This window comes from Phoenix dactylifera, chromosome 14 (genome assembly GCF_009389715.1).
Source record: "Phoenix dactylifera cultivar Barhee BC4 chromosome 14, palm_55x_up_171113_PBpolish2nd_filt_p, whole genome shotgun sequence".
Lineage (NCBI taxonomy): Eukaryota > Viridiplantae > Streptophyta > Magnoliopsida > Arecales > Arecaceae > Phoenix > Phoenix dactylifera.
The window spans coordinates 7895917-7913374 of record NC_052405.1 but is presented as its reverse complement, the minus strand read 5'-3'; the positions used below and the strand labels follow the sequence as shown (position 1 = coordinate 7913374).

The following is a 17458-nucleotide window of genomic DNA, read 5'->3' as shown; positions in this document are numbered from 1 at the left end:
AAAAAATTATGAATACTTTTCTGGTCTTCTATGAACCTCAAATTTTTTTTCTTACAAAAGCTCTGATTTAGAGTGTCCGTCGAGCTTGTATCTTTCGTGCACCAAAGAAGGCTTCATCTTCATTCACACAAATTCACCATTGAATCATCCACCACACAATTTTTATAGCACTCCAAACTTCATCATCTACGAATTGTAAATTGACTAGTGGATAATTCAATAATGAAGTTATCCAAAAAAAGATGAATCTTTGTTTTGCATGAAAGAAATTCTCCTAGCCGCATTCTAAAAGCACTTTCAAAAACGTTTTGAGCCGACAAAATAATATAATATATTATGCAATATACTAAAATAATAATATCATATTCATGTATTTAATACAAATTATATCATGTAATAATACTTTAATCTATAAAAATAATTGTAATATTTTTGGAAATATTATATTATAATTATTAACTGGTAGATATATTGTATTATATTATATTATTATATTATACTATACAATATTATATTATATTATATATAATGTATTATACTATATTATACTTTACTAATATAATATCTCGCTACTATAATAATTATATTATATATAATTTATTATTATTATTTATATTAAAAATATATTTTTAGTTTAGTTATTAAATATATAATAATGTTCTATAATATTTTAAAAATATAGTTACCGAACAATTATTATTATTATTATTATTTTTGGTTAAGAACCCTGCTTCCACCGGCAATCTCAAAACAGGTAGTAGAATTGGAGAACCGAAAGGAATGGAGCTGCGGCAGGGATGTCCCTTATCCCCTTACTTATTTATCATTTGTTCTGATTTATTGTCCCGTGCCCTCCAGAGGGCGTGTGCAAGCCGGGAGCTGGAGTCCTATGTTCCAGCACCGGGGGCGGGACCTGTCTCTCACCTACTTTTTGCTGACGATTGTCTTCTCTTGTCCAGGGCGCGGGTTTCTGAGGCACGTGTACTTCGCAGAGTGTTGGCAGATTACTGTGCGGCATCCGGTCAGAGAATAAACTTCACGAAGTCAGCCATCCAGTTCAGCCCTAGCACAGAGAGCAGAGTCAGACAGGACATCAGGAGTATTTTGCATATGCCCGAGCAGGAGGGGACTTTGGTTTACCTGGGAGTTCCCATCACAGGACGGAGGCTACGAGTGGCGGAGTGCTCGGGGTTGGTGCAGCGGGTCGAGAGTAGGCTGGAGGGATGGAGGGCATCATCTCTATCCATGATGGGGAGGCTGACACTTGTCAGATCAGTGCTTGGGTCCATGCCAGTATATCTCATGGCCAACACTGTGGTCCCTAAGACGACTCTGTCGAAGATTGAACGTCTTCTCCGGAGCTTCCTCTGGGGGTCCCATGGTGGGGGTCGTGGGGTACATTTGGTGGCCTGGGAGCGGGTATGCCGGCCCACCAGTGAGGGTGGTCTGGGAGTTCAGTCCCTTCTGGAGCGGCGTGAGACACTCATTGCACGGCATGCAGCTCGTTTTTTGTTGGAGCCACATGGGCTTTGGAGTCGGGTGATGGCTGCTAGATATGGCCGAGGGAGCCCTGAGGTGGCACGGCGTGGTCGTCGCATCTCCTTCATGTGGCGTGAGATTGGGAGGTACCTGCCGACCGTGTTAGCTCATACCAGGTGGCTGATGGGCGATGGTCGGACCATTGTGGTGACTGACGACCCGTGGGTAGATACCATCCCCTTGAGATATTGGCCGACGACGGTGGATTTCGAGGCAGCAGTGGGGCTCCGGGTGTGCGACCTCTTAGCACCAGGGAGGGCCGAGTGGGACGTGGACAGACTCCATCAGTTGTTCGGGGCACATCTAGCAGAGAGGATCTTTTCTCTGCCAGTACCAGGATGCGAGGGCCCAGATGTCAGGGTTTGGAGCACTTCATGCAGGGCCAGTGTTAGACTGGGTGATCTGGCCCGGGTGATTCAGCGCGAGCATGAGAGTGGATGGGATGGTGCCTGGATTTGGAGGTCTAGGCTCCATCCGAGAGCAGCACTCTTTCTATGGAAGGTGATGTGGGACCGCCTTCCGACGAGAGCTGTGCTGAGCCGATGTGGTTTGGGGATCCCTGCGGAGTGTGGGGCTTGCGGTGCGGATGAGTCAGTTGACCATGTACTATTTGGATGCTTTTGGGCGAGGCAGACATGGCAGTGGTCGGGGATCCCAGAGGAGGTTTGGCGGGAGAGGAGACTGTTTCTACAGATGATTCGTCAGTGGCTGGCTAGTCCCCGGACATGTCATGAGGCTACCCGAGCGATTTGCACCGCCCACCAGATCTGGTTGGCACGGAACGCTCGCACCTTTGGCGAGCGTAGGATGTCGCCAAGGTTTGTTGCGGAGTCCGCTCGTGTACTGGCGATGGAGTTCAGACCTACCAGCCCTTCAGATACGACCTTGATAGATCGGGACACCTGGGGTTCCTTCTCTGCTCCGGCAGTTCTTCGGACGGTGTTCTTCACCTGGGAGCCCCCACCCCCGAGTTTCCTCAAGGTCAATTTTGATGGCTCAGTACTAGACAGTGGTACACGAGGCGGTGCGGGCTTTGTCATACGTGACCCTCACTCTAGGGTAGTGGCAGCGGGCGGTTGCCGGCTATTTGACATATCAGTGCCAGCGGCGGAGTTGCGAGCTGCCTGGGCCGGCCTTTGCCATGCGCGGCGGGTATTGCGGGCTAGCTCGATCATCTTGGAGGGCGACTCATCCACTGTCATTGGGTGGATTCGGTGGGAGAGCATTGACCATCCTCTGATCCGGGATATTAGGATGATGGTGAGGGATGTTGTGGCCTTTGAGGCTAAGCATGTATTCAGGGAGGCCAACGGGGCGGCTGACTGGGTAGCTGCATATGCAGCACACCATTCGGGATACGCCCTGTGGGCAGGAGAGCGGGAGCTGCCATCGGCACTACGCGAGATTTTGTATTTTGATGTTCTTGGGTGTATTCGGACACGCGTTGTTTGAAGAACCCGTTTTAAGCGAAAAAAAAAAAAAGGAATGGAAAGAGAAGCGGAAATTGCGTGGATTTTTCCCTTGGGGCCAGAGTTGACCGACTTGATTGACTTGAAGTCTACAAACTTTAAAACAGTTTCGGGTTCCTAGACGTTCAGAATGGGTTGAAAGTTACGTGGGGATTTGAGAGGCCAACAGAGAAGCTTGACTGGGAGGCTTACAGAAGATGGAAAAGTAGGGAAAATAGGGATGCTCGAGAGGTCTTTGTCCCTGAAGTGTCCTTCACTTGGCCCACATTTGAATGGACTTTTTGGGCCTGGAGTTTTGGATGTTGGTTTTCCACAGATATTCTGGAACCAGTACACCACCCCTTTAGATGCTTGGAGTTTGAGTACCATAGAAGAGGATTGCTTTCTCTGTTCCCATTGCAGTCCTTTTAAATGATAAGTAGTAGGCAGGCCCAGGCCGTGCCCTGCGAAGATGGGTCAGGAAGAGTTCCATGTACAGTGTTCTGACCACAGACCCTGGAGAGCGGTTTTGATCTTGATTATGTCATCCATCATATTATTATTGTAGTTAGTAGTAAAGTCATGCGATAATAGATGTCATGTTGAAATTTGGGAAGGAGTGGCAGTCAATGCCCTCAGCAAACGCATGGTGGAAGTATATTATTTGTTTTCTAATTCAAATCTAGAGCTTGGAAGTTTTGGAAGTTTGTTTATTTGATAGTTAGAGGCTTTGGAAGTATATATATACATACATAGTTTTAACATTTTGAAACATTTTGTTATTTTTTGCCTTTAAAATCAAGACATACAACGGATTGCAACTACACTCCTGGGTTACATCTTCTTTCTCAACTTCTCATTGACAAGTATTGCACTAGAAAGATTATTTTCCGCAAAGACATACAACGCGATGGCTCATTTATACCAAGACATAAATATTTGAAGTGTGCAAACCTTTGAGTTTAAACCCCACCCAGCTTCAATTACATTATTCGAGAAGAAGCTTCACTTTACATCTTAAAGGTAGTTATTCATGCATCAGGTACACACGCATGAACTAAATGCCACAAAAAATCTATCTGCGAGGATTTTAGTTTTCTCTTAACTGAGCATCGATGATAAGATTCTCTTGAGAGAGTGGTTGCGAAGGGATCGCATATAGAATAGGGAAGGGATCTTAGTGGTGCTTATATATACTTACAAGTTTAAGCTTTTGGACTTCAACAGATTCCCCTGATTGGAAGATTCAACTAGGTGGAATTAGGCAGCACCAGCTCACTATGTTTTCTGCGGTTTATATGATGAAACTGTGAATTACTCAATTGTAGGGCTTGTTGGAAATACTTTGGATTCCTTGACTTCTAAAATTCTCTAGTCTTCTTGGGTAGTCAGATGTAAAATGTGCAGGAGATAATCACTTAAAGAAGAAACTTTGGTTGGCTTTGCAAAATTTGAACATACATGTAGTAGATAATTCCCTTCACTACTCTATTCTTCTCGTTCATTTTCTGATTTTGCAGCTGATTCCTTTTTCCTTTACCTTAATGAATTACGGCCGAACTTTTCCCAGCTCTTTACTTGTTTCCAAAAAAAAAAAAAAATCAACATGCTGAACCAAAACTTCTTGAATTAGTGCCCAACATTTTCTTTACAAGCTATGCAACATTTTCATTTTTTTCCCCTCCTTTTCTTTGAGGAAGGCAAGGAAAGAAAGGCCCACCCAAATTTTAAGGAGACAAGTTATGTGACTTTGATTGGGTGATAAAATCTCATCCTTATATAAAGGTATCAAGGTGACTTTGTTGTGCTTTAGTCTTTTACTATCACCACCCTTCTCATTCTCCAAATTAGAAGTAGGAATCCATTTTTTCCTGACCCTACACCCCACCTCTTCTGTCATACATTGTGAGAAAAAGTTGCTTTCGATCTGCGAGCTGTCTCGCCTTTACATTTAGACTCTTCCATGCAAAAAGTCATGGTAGATTTTTTTCCAAACACTATGTGGCCCCAAGTTTCTGATTTAGATAAAACGACTTCTTGGCTAGACCGTGTTAGAGTCGAATTCAGTCCTTAATTATATTGCTGAAATTTCGCCATGCGTCCCCACACTGCTTTGAATTTGTCCCCCCTCACTAGATTCTTTTCAAATCTATCGAACCACATCATCCCATCTGGGTGGATGTCCAGTGGGACACGATCTTATGTGCGACATTTGTCCTCCGTTTCAAACTTCATCAACCAGAAGCAGGAAGGAAGTAATTCATATCGATCTCACTCCTCCACCTGCACTCATGAATCAAATTGCTCAAACTATCCCGAAACTAAATCTCGAGCAACAAAGAGAGTGCTGGCTCCAAGTTCAGAGAATGTTCGAATCTCCTCCCCTGACCATGCCTGTCCTCCTTTCAATAAATTTTTAACTGGTTAACCTCCCAAAGCCTCTACTCTCAAATAAACAAATCTCCCAAACCTTCCATCAATTAGAAAACAAATAGTATACTTCCATCATGCGTTTATTGTCGGCATCGACTGCCACTCCTCCCCAGATTTCAAGACGACATCTATTGTTACATAAATATACCACTAATCACAGTAACAATATAATAGATACGGAATCAAGATCCAAACCGCACTCCAAGGTCTGTGGTTAGAACACTGCAGATGGAACTCCTCCTGAGTCCTGACCCATCTCCGCAAGGCACGGCATGACGCACAGCAATGGAAACAGAGAAAGCTATCCTCTTCTATGGTACTCAAAACTCCAAGCGTCGCCAAAAAGTCCATTCAAAGTTCCAGTCAAACGTGGGCCAACCGAAAGAAACATTTAAGAGAGAGACGTTTCCATCCATTATAAGCCTGCGAGTCAAGCTTCTCTTTTCTCCCTCCAGTCCCCACTTAACTTTTCAGCTTATTCTAAACCTAAACCCCTAAGAAGCATATAATGTTTTCAAGCTTGTAGACTCAGTCAGTCAGTCAGGTCAGTCAACTGTGGGCCCACCTTTTCCGTTCCATTCAATCCCCCCCCCCCCCAACCCACCTCTTTCCTCGTTCCTTCTTTTCCTGTTAGTCTAAAAGACCTGCTTTTACGTCTTCGTTCCTTCATTCCGTGTGTTCAAGTCTTTGGAAACTCTTTCACTTCAAGTACAAAAACCTCTGCGCTCAAGATGAGACCAAGATAGCTAGCTAGCTTAAGCTCTTCCGTCGCAGCGAAGCCAGGAGAAATGGGGAGGTACGCTCATGTCTTCTTCGTTCCTTTATTCCTCCTCTTCTTGTGCTGTTTCTCCTCCTTCTTTGTTTATGGTTTGGCTGCCAGTTCGTTCCAACTAGTCCTAAAACAGAGAGCTATCATGACCAATCTCTCTAAGAGCCTCCCAACGTCTCAAACTAATGGGTTGTGGAGCAACACCACGGACCCTTGCCATTGGGTTGGGGTGACCTGTTCCCGCCCTGCGCCCTCCTCCGTTGTGACCTCTCTCTCCTTGTCCGGCCGCGGCCTCTCCGCCACCAGCTCCTCCTTGGTCGCCCGCTTCTTTGACATCCTCTGCCGCCTAGACTCCCTCAAGTCCCTCGACCTCTCTCAGAACTTCCTCACCAGCATCCCTGCCTCCTTCTTCTCCAACTGCAGCGGGCTCTCCGGATTGGAGTCCCTCAACCTCAGCTACAATGGCTTGAACGGTCCTCTGCCTCGTTTCTCGGGCTTTGGGGCTTTGCGGTCCTTGAATCTATCTTTTAATACCTTATACGGAGCCGTGGATAACGGGCTGGAAAATCTCACCAGACTGAAAAGTTTGGATCTTTCCGGCAATCACTTCACCGGCGAAATCCCCACTCTGATTTTTGGTTATGAGAACCTCACATTGCTGGATCTCAGTCAAAATAATCTAACTGGGTCTGTTCCAAAGGGGATCGAGAAGCTCTCTAAGTTGAAAGAACTCCTCCTTTCTTCCAATCTTCTCGGTGGGACAATCCCAAGTGGTTTGGCAACGATCAAGAACCTGTATCGATTCGCTGCCAACCAAAACAATTTCTCTGGCCCGATTCCTCGTGAAATTACTACTCATGTGAGTGCTTTGGACCTCAGCTACAATGGTCTCACCGGGGAGATCCCGCCGGAACTCCTCTCGCCGCCGAGTTTAGAGTATGTGGATCTGACCGGTAATCACCTTCAAGGACCCATACCTTGGAATTTGTCACAAAAGCTCTATCGTTTGCGACTTGGCAATAACACACTCAACGGAAGCATTCCATCAACAATTGGGAAGCTGCCCAATTTGACATATCTAGAGCTGAATGACAATGTATTGGACGGAGAGATTTCATCTATGCTGGGGAACTGTAAGAATCTGATGCTGTTGAATCTGGCTTCCAATCAGTTGCGGGGGACTTTGACAAAGGAACTGGGTTACCTCAAACAACTGGTGGTCTTGAAGCTTCAAAACAACAAGCTTATTGGAGAAATACCTGATGAACTCTTGAAGTTTCAGAATCTGAGCACTCTCGATCTCAGCCGAAACTTCCTCACTGGTGAGATACCTCAAACAATTTCCAACTTAAAGATGCTTTCAGTTCTGAATTTACAGAGCAACGGATTCAATGGTTTAATACCTGGTAGCATCAGTAGCTTGGATTTTCTGATAGAACTGCAGTTAGGAAACAACCGTCTGAGCGGAACGGTTCCAAGAATGCCAAAGAGCCTGAAGATAGCTCTGAATCTCAACAGCAATCTCTTCAGCGGACCCATACCTTCCTATCTCGGTGACTTATCTCTGTTGGAGATTCTCGATCTCTCGAAGAATAGTTTTAGTGGTGAAGTTCCAAGTTCTCTTACCGAAATTCAAAGCTTGACAGAATTGAATCTCTCTTATAACCAGCTTTCTGGAGTGCTTCCAAAATTTCGTTCATTTGTCCAAGTCATAACCACTGGAAATAAGGATCTCATCATCCGAAATACAAGCTCTAACACTAATACAACCTCTAACACTACCTCGATGAAAGGAAAACAAAATACTTTACTCATTGTTATGGTTATCATTAGTGTTGTCATTGGCATGGGGCTGATCGCAGCGGTTATTCTGTTGATCATTTTTAAGCGCTTTTATCGGGTGGAAGATGAAGGTCTACAACCAGCAGAGAACCTTCCTCAAGTTGTAAGTGGATGTTTCATAACTGGAAGCAGCTTTCATAGGTCCGGTATCGACTTCACCAAAGCAATGGAAGTGGTTAGCAATCCGGCCAACATAATAATGAAGACTAGGTTCTCCACCTACTTCAAAGCTGCGATGCCCAATGGAGTCGGGTATTCTGTGAAGAAACTCAACTGGACTGACAAGATTTTCCAGACGGGCAGCCATGAAAGATTCGGGCAGGAACTGGAGGTCCTGGGAAGGCTGAGCAATTCCAATGTTATGGTTCCACTGGCATATGTCTTCACGGAAGATAGCGTTTACCTGTTCTATGAACAAGTACACAAGGGAACTGTGTTTGATTTCCTCCACAGGGACCCAGAAAATGCATTGGATTGGCCATCTCGTTACAGCATAGCGGTGGGGGTAGCTCAAGGGCTGACTTTTCTCCATGGGTGCGATCCACCAGTTCTCCTTCTCGATCTTTCAACAAAGAGTGTTCGCTTGAAGTCGGTCAAGGAGCCTCAGATAGGAGATATCGAGCTTGGCAAAGTCATCGATCTTTCCAAAAGCACTGGGAGCCTTTCTATGGTTGCTGGCTCAGTTGGGTACATTCCTCCAGGTGAGCTTTACTTCTTCTTGTCTCTTTAAACCGTGATGATACTAAATATTGTCATATATTCTGTGGAGTTTGTCCTCATCCTAGCAGTTGATCGAATAAGGTATAGCATTAGCAGTTGAGTCAATATGTCCATTAGGAAGAGCCATGTTTTCTTAGATTCAATTCAACTTCTACTTCACAGGCTATATCCAGGTTATATTTTCTTTGATAAGAATTTAGTTTAGCTTGTTAACACAACCACGGTCACACCATTTTGAGTTTTGAAGTTACCATAGAAGATAATTATTTTTATGCATGCTACCTAGGTGCTAATCCCAGAGTGATCCACCTGTAAAACTATCCAATTATGTATTTCGATGACTCCTTTAGTAGTTAATTGCCCATTCAGAGTTAACTTTGAAAACACCTTTCTCAGTATGTTGATTATGCTTTAAAGAATTTAAAAGAAACTTTCATGAAGATAAAATGGAAGCACAATATAAACTGTAGGTGCCTAGTAACGTCATCATCCTCTTTCATCCAGAAAAAAGAGGCCATAGCATGAAACTGGTGGTTTATAAGCTAATGGAGCATTAAGCAAAAGTGGCTCGGATATATTTAATCTAAATTTAGTCTCTATGGTTGCAGAGTATGCATACACTATGCGGATAACTATGGCCGGCAATGTTTATAGTTTCGGGGTCATCTTGCTGGAACTGCTGACTGGAAAGCCACCAGTGAATGGGAGAATTGAGTTGGCCAAGTGGGCACTGAGCTACTCTTCTAGGCTTGAAGAAAGAGAGATGATTCTTGATTCTAGGGTTTGCAAAGCATCGCTTGCTGTTCGTAATCAGATGCTGTCAGTTTTGAAGGTTGCCCTGGCATGTGTTAGTAACTCAGCGGAGGCAAGGCCCAAGATGAGGAACGTGTTGAGAATGCTGTTTAATGCAAGGTAATCATGGCTAATGACTCATGAAAGAAGTGCAACTGAAGAAAAATTGTTCTGCCTTATTACACCTAAACTTGTTATAGAATAGGCAGTTGTGTTCTCTTTGTTACGTTGTCGATACACACCCATCTATGTATTATAGTGTGATCATATTCCCTTTTTCCAATTTTTGAAGAATGAATTGGAGGGGTGCTTCTTGTTTCAGCAGTCGTACAAAGTAATGGGAAAGAAGAGATCATAAGTTTCTTGCTTTTTATATAGTCAATATGGTAGGGGCTTTGCCTGGTGATGTATTTCCCATCAAATGTATGTATCTGCTACGTATATCAATTAATGTATCATACAAGGTCCAATTTTTAGCATAGTAATGCAGCTAGCATGCAGGTTAAGCAAGCAAGAGAAAAGGCAAAAGATGAAATTATAAAGCTTTCGAAGCATGGGGAACAGTAGTAGGATGTATTCATGCTAGATGAGTATGAGCCATCCAGTTTATCAAAAAAAAAAAAAAGCATGGGGAACAGTTCTTTGTGCTTAAAGCTAATAAATTTTACTTTATCGAAGAGATTGGTGCTATTACTACAAAATATCCACAGAACAAGTGCCCAACCTTTTCTGAATTATTCACGCTTAAATTGAGCAAAGTTGCTTGCCGATTTTTCCGTGAACTATATCGAAAGATAATCTTCCAAGAGCTGAAAATGCTACTGGTATATGTGATTAGTTACATGACAGTAAATATCTAACATGTTCTTGGCATACCATAACACTTTGTGCATGGCTGGTTTCGAGGTGAATATGCTCACAATATTTTTGGTTAGTCGAGCATAGGATCCTTGGCATCATTGAGCTGTATAAGAAGTAAAATGCAACCTGATTTCTAAGCAATGCATCTACTTAGAAGCCTGATGGCACTTTTTAAGCCAAGAGTACTCTTTTAATTGCATAAGTTCTAATTTGAACCAAGGCCATCAGACCTTTCGATGCACCGTACTGTTTCTTTCACTATGGTAATTGCAGGTAGATAACTTAATAGGTATGTCCAATTCCTCTTGGCTTTTGAACAGGCTGAAGTCACAAATCTACAAATTTAAGGCAGATAAGTCTACCTGGTATAATCAAAGACCACACCAAATGCTACTTCAGCCTCAAAACTCAATAAAATACAGCTGATGCGCATCCTTTGGTAATATCCTGGTGTTGGATCTCTGTTTTATCAGCACAAAACATGATCAACTATAAACAGAAGTGGCACTGCAACAGGGAAAGTATTATCACATCAAAAAGTTCAGTGACTGATCAACAGTCTCAGCTTCTATCGGAATAGCAGTCACAGCTTCAAAAATCTGACTCAAAATGCCAAAACTTTATTTCAAATATCAAAGGTGACAGTCCTTTCCAAAAAAGAAATATCAAGGCGACAGATAAATTGAAGAGAGAACAATATGGTCAACAGACTGATAAATTGAAGAGAGAATAAGGGGTCAACACATAAATAAAAGATGCCAGTTTCCCTGAAACCTACAAGGTGCTGTGAGCCGGGTTGAATATACTAGCTAGCTCATAATACAAGAAGCGCCAATTCTGAAAGTCTTACTCAAAAAACTAGTTCTATGAGCATGATTTACTGAATTCAGTTGACAGAAGAAATCTGATTACCAAGTAATAACTAGTCGTTGAAGCAGCAACTACAGTGTGAGTTCTTTGGGATCCTCGATAATTTTGGCCAAAGTTTGCAGGAAAGCAGCAAGATCAGCTCCATAAATGACCCGGTGATCTGCAGTAACATTTACCTGCAAAAATTTGCATTTCCATGTGTAAGAATTAACCTTAGGGCACTTTAAAGTTAAGTTGCAGGATCCACTGAGGAAAAGGTTAGTGCAGTTCTAAGATATTATTACCTGCATCTGGCTCTTCACACCAATTCTACCATCCTTAGTAGCAACAACAGTTGACTGGGATGCACCAACAGCCATAATTGCCCCCTGCAGCATATTTCAGCACAGATCAGCCCAGAATTTATAACAAAAAATATGGAATTATTGTCGATTTTTAGGTGCTGTAAGTTAAAAGTATTGCAAATGGAATTGTCTCAGCATTAGCACTCACAGTTCCAGGAGGCAAAATTGCATCAAAACGGTCGACACCAAACATTCCAAGGTTTGACAGAGTAAATGTACCTGCAGATTAAACATAAGAAGTTGATATAGTGTCATAAAAACGAGATCTGGTAAGTGTTGCCGATCATAAATCTAGCAAATTCATAAAGCATATTTGCCAAAAGTAACTAAGAGTATCCAGCACAGAATATGAAACCATATATTCAAGCTGTTTAGATTAAAATTATAGGTCAAATAATATATCTACTCAAAGAAAATAAAGGGTTAAAGAAAGTAGAAATTAGTCAAGAAACAGCTTGTATAGAAAAATAAATTAGATATCTTTCAAGAAGAGGAATAAGGATGTTCGTTACTCAAGAAAGATGAACTTAAAAGAGGAAGAGTTCTAGGAGTAATTATATGCGCTCTATGAATGAATTACTTCCGCAAAGAAATTAAGGAATCCAACATGCACTTCAAGGACTGACCTCTGTCCAGCAAGCAGAGCACCAATTCAATCAAAATCACTAAATACCCCCAGGATATAACTTTTACTATCGTGTAAGTATTGTAACAAGTGATAGAATTGTCTCTTGCCCTACTAGGCAACCAAAGTGCAATTTGGGGAGGTATAACAAGGCCCTTTCTCTAAACCAGGCTTCATTCAAGCCACACTCAGCAGTCTCCAATATTTGCCATTATACCCGGACCCTCCATTGCCTTTTTTTTCTTCCCTTCTTTTCATTTCTCCTTCATCCTCTATTTCTCTCCATTTTTACCTCTATGAACAGCATTTTCTTTTGATTCATCACTTCTCTTTCCCCTTTCATTTTTTGTTCTTTTCTTTTACTTTTCCTTGCTCTGGTATACAGCTACCATCAGATTCATTTCTATCTGTTATTATAATAGTTATAGTTATTCCCTGTCACTCCCCTCTCCCCACCTTGAGCGAACACCTCCCCCATCCCCAACGTGGTCGTTGTCCTTCCATCATTTCATATGTCATCTCCTTAATCGAACTCCTCTGTCTACCTTCTTTTGCCACTTCTCTCACAATCTTGGAGGATCAAAAAGGCGGATCACAACATTATAGAACAAGATCAGTAGTGAATGGGCATATGATCAATCACCAGCAGTTTTGAACATTAAAACATGACCACTATTCTAGTTTTCTTCAACCCTTACCCAAAAAATACATTGTTGTCTCTTCGAACTAGCAACCATTCTAGTTTTCTTAATCACCCTAAAAGCATACAACTAAAGCTATAGTATATAACTATCAGGGATGCATGATTGCCAAATTTAAGTATATTTTATCTCTCAATAGATTAACATCTCACAGTTATATGCACGAATTAGTTATTTTTAATTTCTTAATTCTGAAAACATTAACAATTCATGCAATGGAGCCTTACTAACACAAGACAGACCATGTGCATCTCAAGGAGTAAGAATAGACTTAATGAAGTTTTCTATTGTTGCATATCATAATGCATCGCCTGAAACATTATGTACAAAGATAGAGAACTATGTATGGACATGGTTCCTATTATTTGTATGTATACGTGCATGTATTATTTACATAATTATACATATAAATGTGTTTCAAATACATGTAAAATGTATGTTTGTGTTTGTATTATGGATACATATGTCTATTCAATTTAAACATGTGACTTGAAGTTTCTAATATGACATAGCACATGTATACTTAATGATGCTTACCAGAAAAATCAGAAAATATTTAAGAGGATATACAGTGCTCAAGATATTTACAAGAATCAAGCATATTTTCACATGCCTATAACCATAACTGTAAAGGTTCTCTCAACCACTTGGGGCCAGCTTTGTGAATTCTCATTCACCAAGCATTCTTATTTAGGGCTATCTTTGATGTTATCTCAAGCTTTTCATCCTTGTTAACAACTTCCATCCATATAATCTTAGGCCTACGCCTTCTCCTCCTAAATCCTTTGGCAAACATTAAAAATATCCCCTTTTTGTTGGAGCCCTTTTACATCTATGTTGTATGCCATCTCAATTAGTTCTCCATTATTTTCTTATGGGCAAAACTACTACAGCTCCTAAAAGAATATTTAGTCCCCCGTCCATCCTTTTTGATTTTACTAAACAATCATCTCCATATTCTCATCTTTATTACATTCAAATTGTTTCTTGAACCCACTTTTTGCCAGCTATAAAATATAGCAAGCCTTATCATCATTCTATAAATTTTTCTTTATATTGCCCAGTTATGCATCAATCAATAATACCCCAAAATGCACCTCTCCATTTCATCCAAACCCACTCTACTTCTATTACATATATTTTCATTTGTCTGTCAATTATTTTTTACAATAAAGTTTAGATATCGAAAACTCTATACTATCTTGCCCATCAATCATGATTAAGGTTTTATCTTCATTTCTATTTTTGCTAAAACTATGTTCCAGATATTCCATTTTTATTTTACTGATTTTTAGGACCTTATCCTCTAGGATTTCCCCTATTAATCCAATCTAACATTTAATCTAATCCTCTTGTCATCTATCAACTTTAGACCATCCATTATCAAAAATTTATATCAAAAAATAACGTCTATTAAAAACAAAGATATTTCTTATTTTTAAGACCCTCTATAGCAATTCATGCATATTGTCAAAACAGTACAGCATGGAACATGCACTGTTCCAACCACTAACACACACAAGCATGATAGTGGTATTTTAAGCCTCTGCCAAGAATAAATGTTGGAGAAGATAAGTTATGCATTTAAGGATTTTATTCACTCTACCCAAGTAACATCGAAATACCATCTAAAGCACTACTACTAGAAAATAAGTGACTACAGACCTTTTTGTGATGGAAAAGTATGAATTTACAATTACAAAATGATTGCTTGCTAGATGCATTATCTCGAAATGTAAAGAGTACCTGTGTTGTACTCATGAGATTGCAGCTGCTTAGCTCGGGCCTTATCAACCAACTCCTTCCATTTCCTTGACAAGGAATAAATGTCAACCTGCAAATACAAACCACGAAATCCACTTAACATGGTAAAGTATAACTCTGAGATTTCCCCAATAAGGATAACAGAACAAATAAACCCTAGTAGCAGCAGAAGCATTGTAACCTTGTCAGCATCCTGCAGAACTGGAGTGATCAACCCTCCATCTATAGCCACAGCAACAGCAATGTTGATGCTGCTGTTGTACGTAAAGCTCTTACCATCTCTACAACTTGAATTAACAATTGGGTGCTTCATCAATGCCATAGCAGTTGCCTTTGCCAGCAATGCAGTCATCGTCACCCCTTTCGACTTTATCTAATCTCAACAATACACCAGACAAGCTTATATGACTGCAAATTTCAACAGAAAAACTGCTCCTTGATCAAAGATAAGGGTAAAATCCTCACTTTCTTGTAGAGGTCATCAAGTGCATTGGTGGTGATGGTATAACCAACCCGGAATGTCGGCACCGAGAGGCTCTCCACCATGTTCTTGCTTACAGCACCCTGCATTGTGGTGAATGGAACAACAGTACCCAATTGAATGGCTGGAGAAGCCGGAGCCTTCACTGCAGAAGAATTTGAGACGGATTTGGGTGGAGCAGTTGATACTGGAGCTGCGGCCGTTGCCGCCGCAGCAACTTCCACGTCCTTGGCCACAATTCTTCCCATAGGCCCGCTTCCGGCAACCGATCCCAGCTCCACCTTCAGATCCTTGGCAAGCTTCTTGGCATAGGGCGTGGCGATGGTCCTTTGCCCGCCCTCAGAGGCCGGATGGGCCGAAGAAGCAGCCACGGGAGAGAAATTCGAAGAAGGAGGAGAAGAGGATAAGGCTTCTGGGGCGGTCTCCAGAGGAGATGGTGGTGCTGCGGTATCGGCAACCGGACGAGAGGCGGCGGGGCCGTCGGAGGCCATGGTGGCGGAGGAGGAGGCGGCTTGGGATTTGGCGAGGGGGATCTCGTCCTCGGTCTCAGCGAGAAGGGCGATGGCGGAGCCGACGGCGGCAACGGCGCCCTCCTCGACCATGATGGCGGCGAGATATCCATCATAGAAAGTCTCGACGTCCATGTCGGCCTTGTCGGACTCGACGACGACGACGCTCTCTCCCTTGGCGAGCTTGTCGCCCTCGGCCTTGGCCCAAGATACGATCTTTCCCTCGGTCATCGTCGAGCTCAGCGCCGGCATGAAGATCTCGCGGATCTTGGCCTGGATCCGCGGGGCCCGCCTCGGGGCTACGCCGCCAACGCCACAGGCGGCGGAGCGGCCGCGGAGGGAGGCGGGGGAGGGGAGGAAAGGGGTGCCGAGATGGACGTTGGCGAGGCTTGCCATGGATTCTTGGGCTCGAGGGATTGGGAGGGCGAATGGTAGAGAAAAAGTATGAATCTTTGAGAGGGTTGTGACAGGGTTTTATGGGAGTTTTTTTGCTCTCGGGCTCGCCTCGGTTGCATCGAAGGCAGGGCGGAGGTCTCAACGGCTTTGGCAACACGGGCCAGGGGGTGGGAATTAAAGAAAATAGAAGCCCAAGCGCACCTTCGCGACCATTTCACGTGGCTTTCTTGTTTGTTCTCACTGTGAAGCACGGTGAGCACCGCTTTGTTCTCATGAACTGCCGATTAGTCCGAATTTGGTATGAAAATGTGGGATTTAGTTTTACCAAAAAAAAGTTATGTAATTATCAAACAAACACAAGAAGTGTGATATCGTGGACTTGGCGTTTGTTTTAAAGTAATTAGATGTTGAAGTCAAGTTTGGTTGGATTAGGTTGGGTTTAATTGGATCAGGTTCGGTTCAAATCTAATTTGGTTGGGCTAGGTAGGGTTTGATCAAGTTGGGTGAGTCTACTTTGTTATGTATGATTCGATTGGGTTAGCTTAGATTGGATTGGAGCGGGTCGAGTTAAGCAATGATCAAGCCTAGATAGGTTGACGCTGCTTAAAATGATGTCACTAACGATATACAACCAAGCTCCGAATGGGCCAAAATGAAAACGGTGCCCTTGTAACTTCTGTCGTAAAGTTTTCATGGTGTCCAAAAGAGGATACATGTGCTTTGCTTACGCATAAAACTTTAAAAGATGCCCACCAAGACTGCTGCTGACCGTTGAGAACAACTGATCCTATGGCACACTGAATTGAGAGGTTAGCTGTGATGACTTAAGCATTGCATTCATGGGCACTCGCAATGAGCCGACGAAAGAAATTTTAGGGACTGTTTTGGTTTATTACTACTTTTCGTCTGCTGTTTGAAGCCATTTTTAGTGTTGACTTGTTTATAGCTTATCTGGTTTAGTTTCTGAAGTTCTTCACTAAATTCCGTCCATCAAATTATTTTCCCGACCATATTAAGTACTGAAAGATCATAGGTGGATCATCAGTTTGAGTTGCTTCAGTAAGGATCCGACATTATATTCCTTGCGAGCTGACTAATTTTTTTGAGGGAGATTTTTCAGTTACCCAAGCATTTCTTATTACTTAAGCTACCCGAAGACAGTGACTGCATTGATTCATGGCATTGTTTGAGAGAATACTGCCTCCCTAAACATAAAAAGCCATTTGAGCAGGTTGCAAATCCATGCTGCTTCTTTCTGGGAGAAGTACGGCATAATTAGAAGTTATCTTAGAAGTTAGAATTCTAGTGTCCATCACCTTCTTGATAGTGATATCAGTTACATAATTTTCTCCAAAGAACATATA

The 17458-nt window shown here is 42.4% G+C and overlaps 2 protein-coding genes across 2 annotated transcripts; one reads left to right on the top strand and one right to left on the bottom strand.

Moving 5' to 3' along the window:
- The first annotated feature begins 6042 nt into the window (after window positions 1–6042).
- On the top strand, window positions 6043–10019 carry LOC103701420 (probable leucine-rich repeat receptor-like protein kinase At2g33170). The gene is made up of 2 exons (XM_008783455.4): window positions 6043–8732; window positions 9360–10019. The coding sequence occupies exons 1-2, from the start codon at window positions 6209–6211 to the stop codon at window positions 9665–9667; spliced, it is 2832 nt and encodes a 943-aa protein (XP_008781677.4). The 5' UTR covers window positions 6043–6208; the 3' UTR covers window positions 9668–10019.
- A 985-nt stretch (window positions 10020–11004) lies between these two features.
- Window positions 11005–16261, bottom strand: LOC103701371 (dihydrolipoyllysine-residue acetyltransferase component 5 of pyruvate dehydrogenase complex, chloroplastic-like). The gene is made up of 6 exons (XM_008783409.4): window positions 15174–16261; window positions 14890–15081; window positions 14691–14778; window positions 11767–11837; window positions 11559–11642; window positions 11005–11450 (listed from the first exon to the last, which is right to left on the bottom strand). The coding sequence occupies exons 1-6, from the start codon at window positions 16092–16094 to the stop codon at window positions 11346–11348; spliced, it is 1461 nt and encodes a 486-aa protein (XP_008781631.2). The 5' UTR covers window positions 16095–16261; the 3' UTR covers window positions 11005–11345.
- Window positions 16262–17458: the final 1197 nt, after the last annotated feature.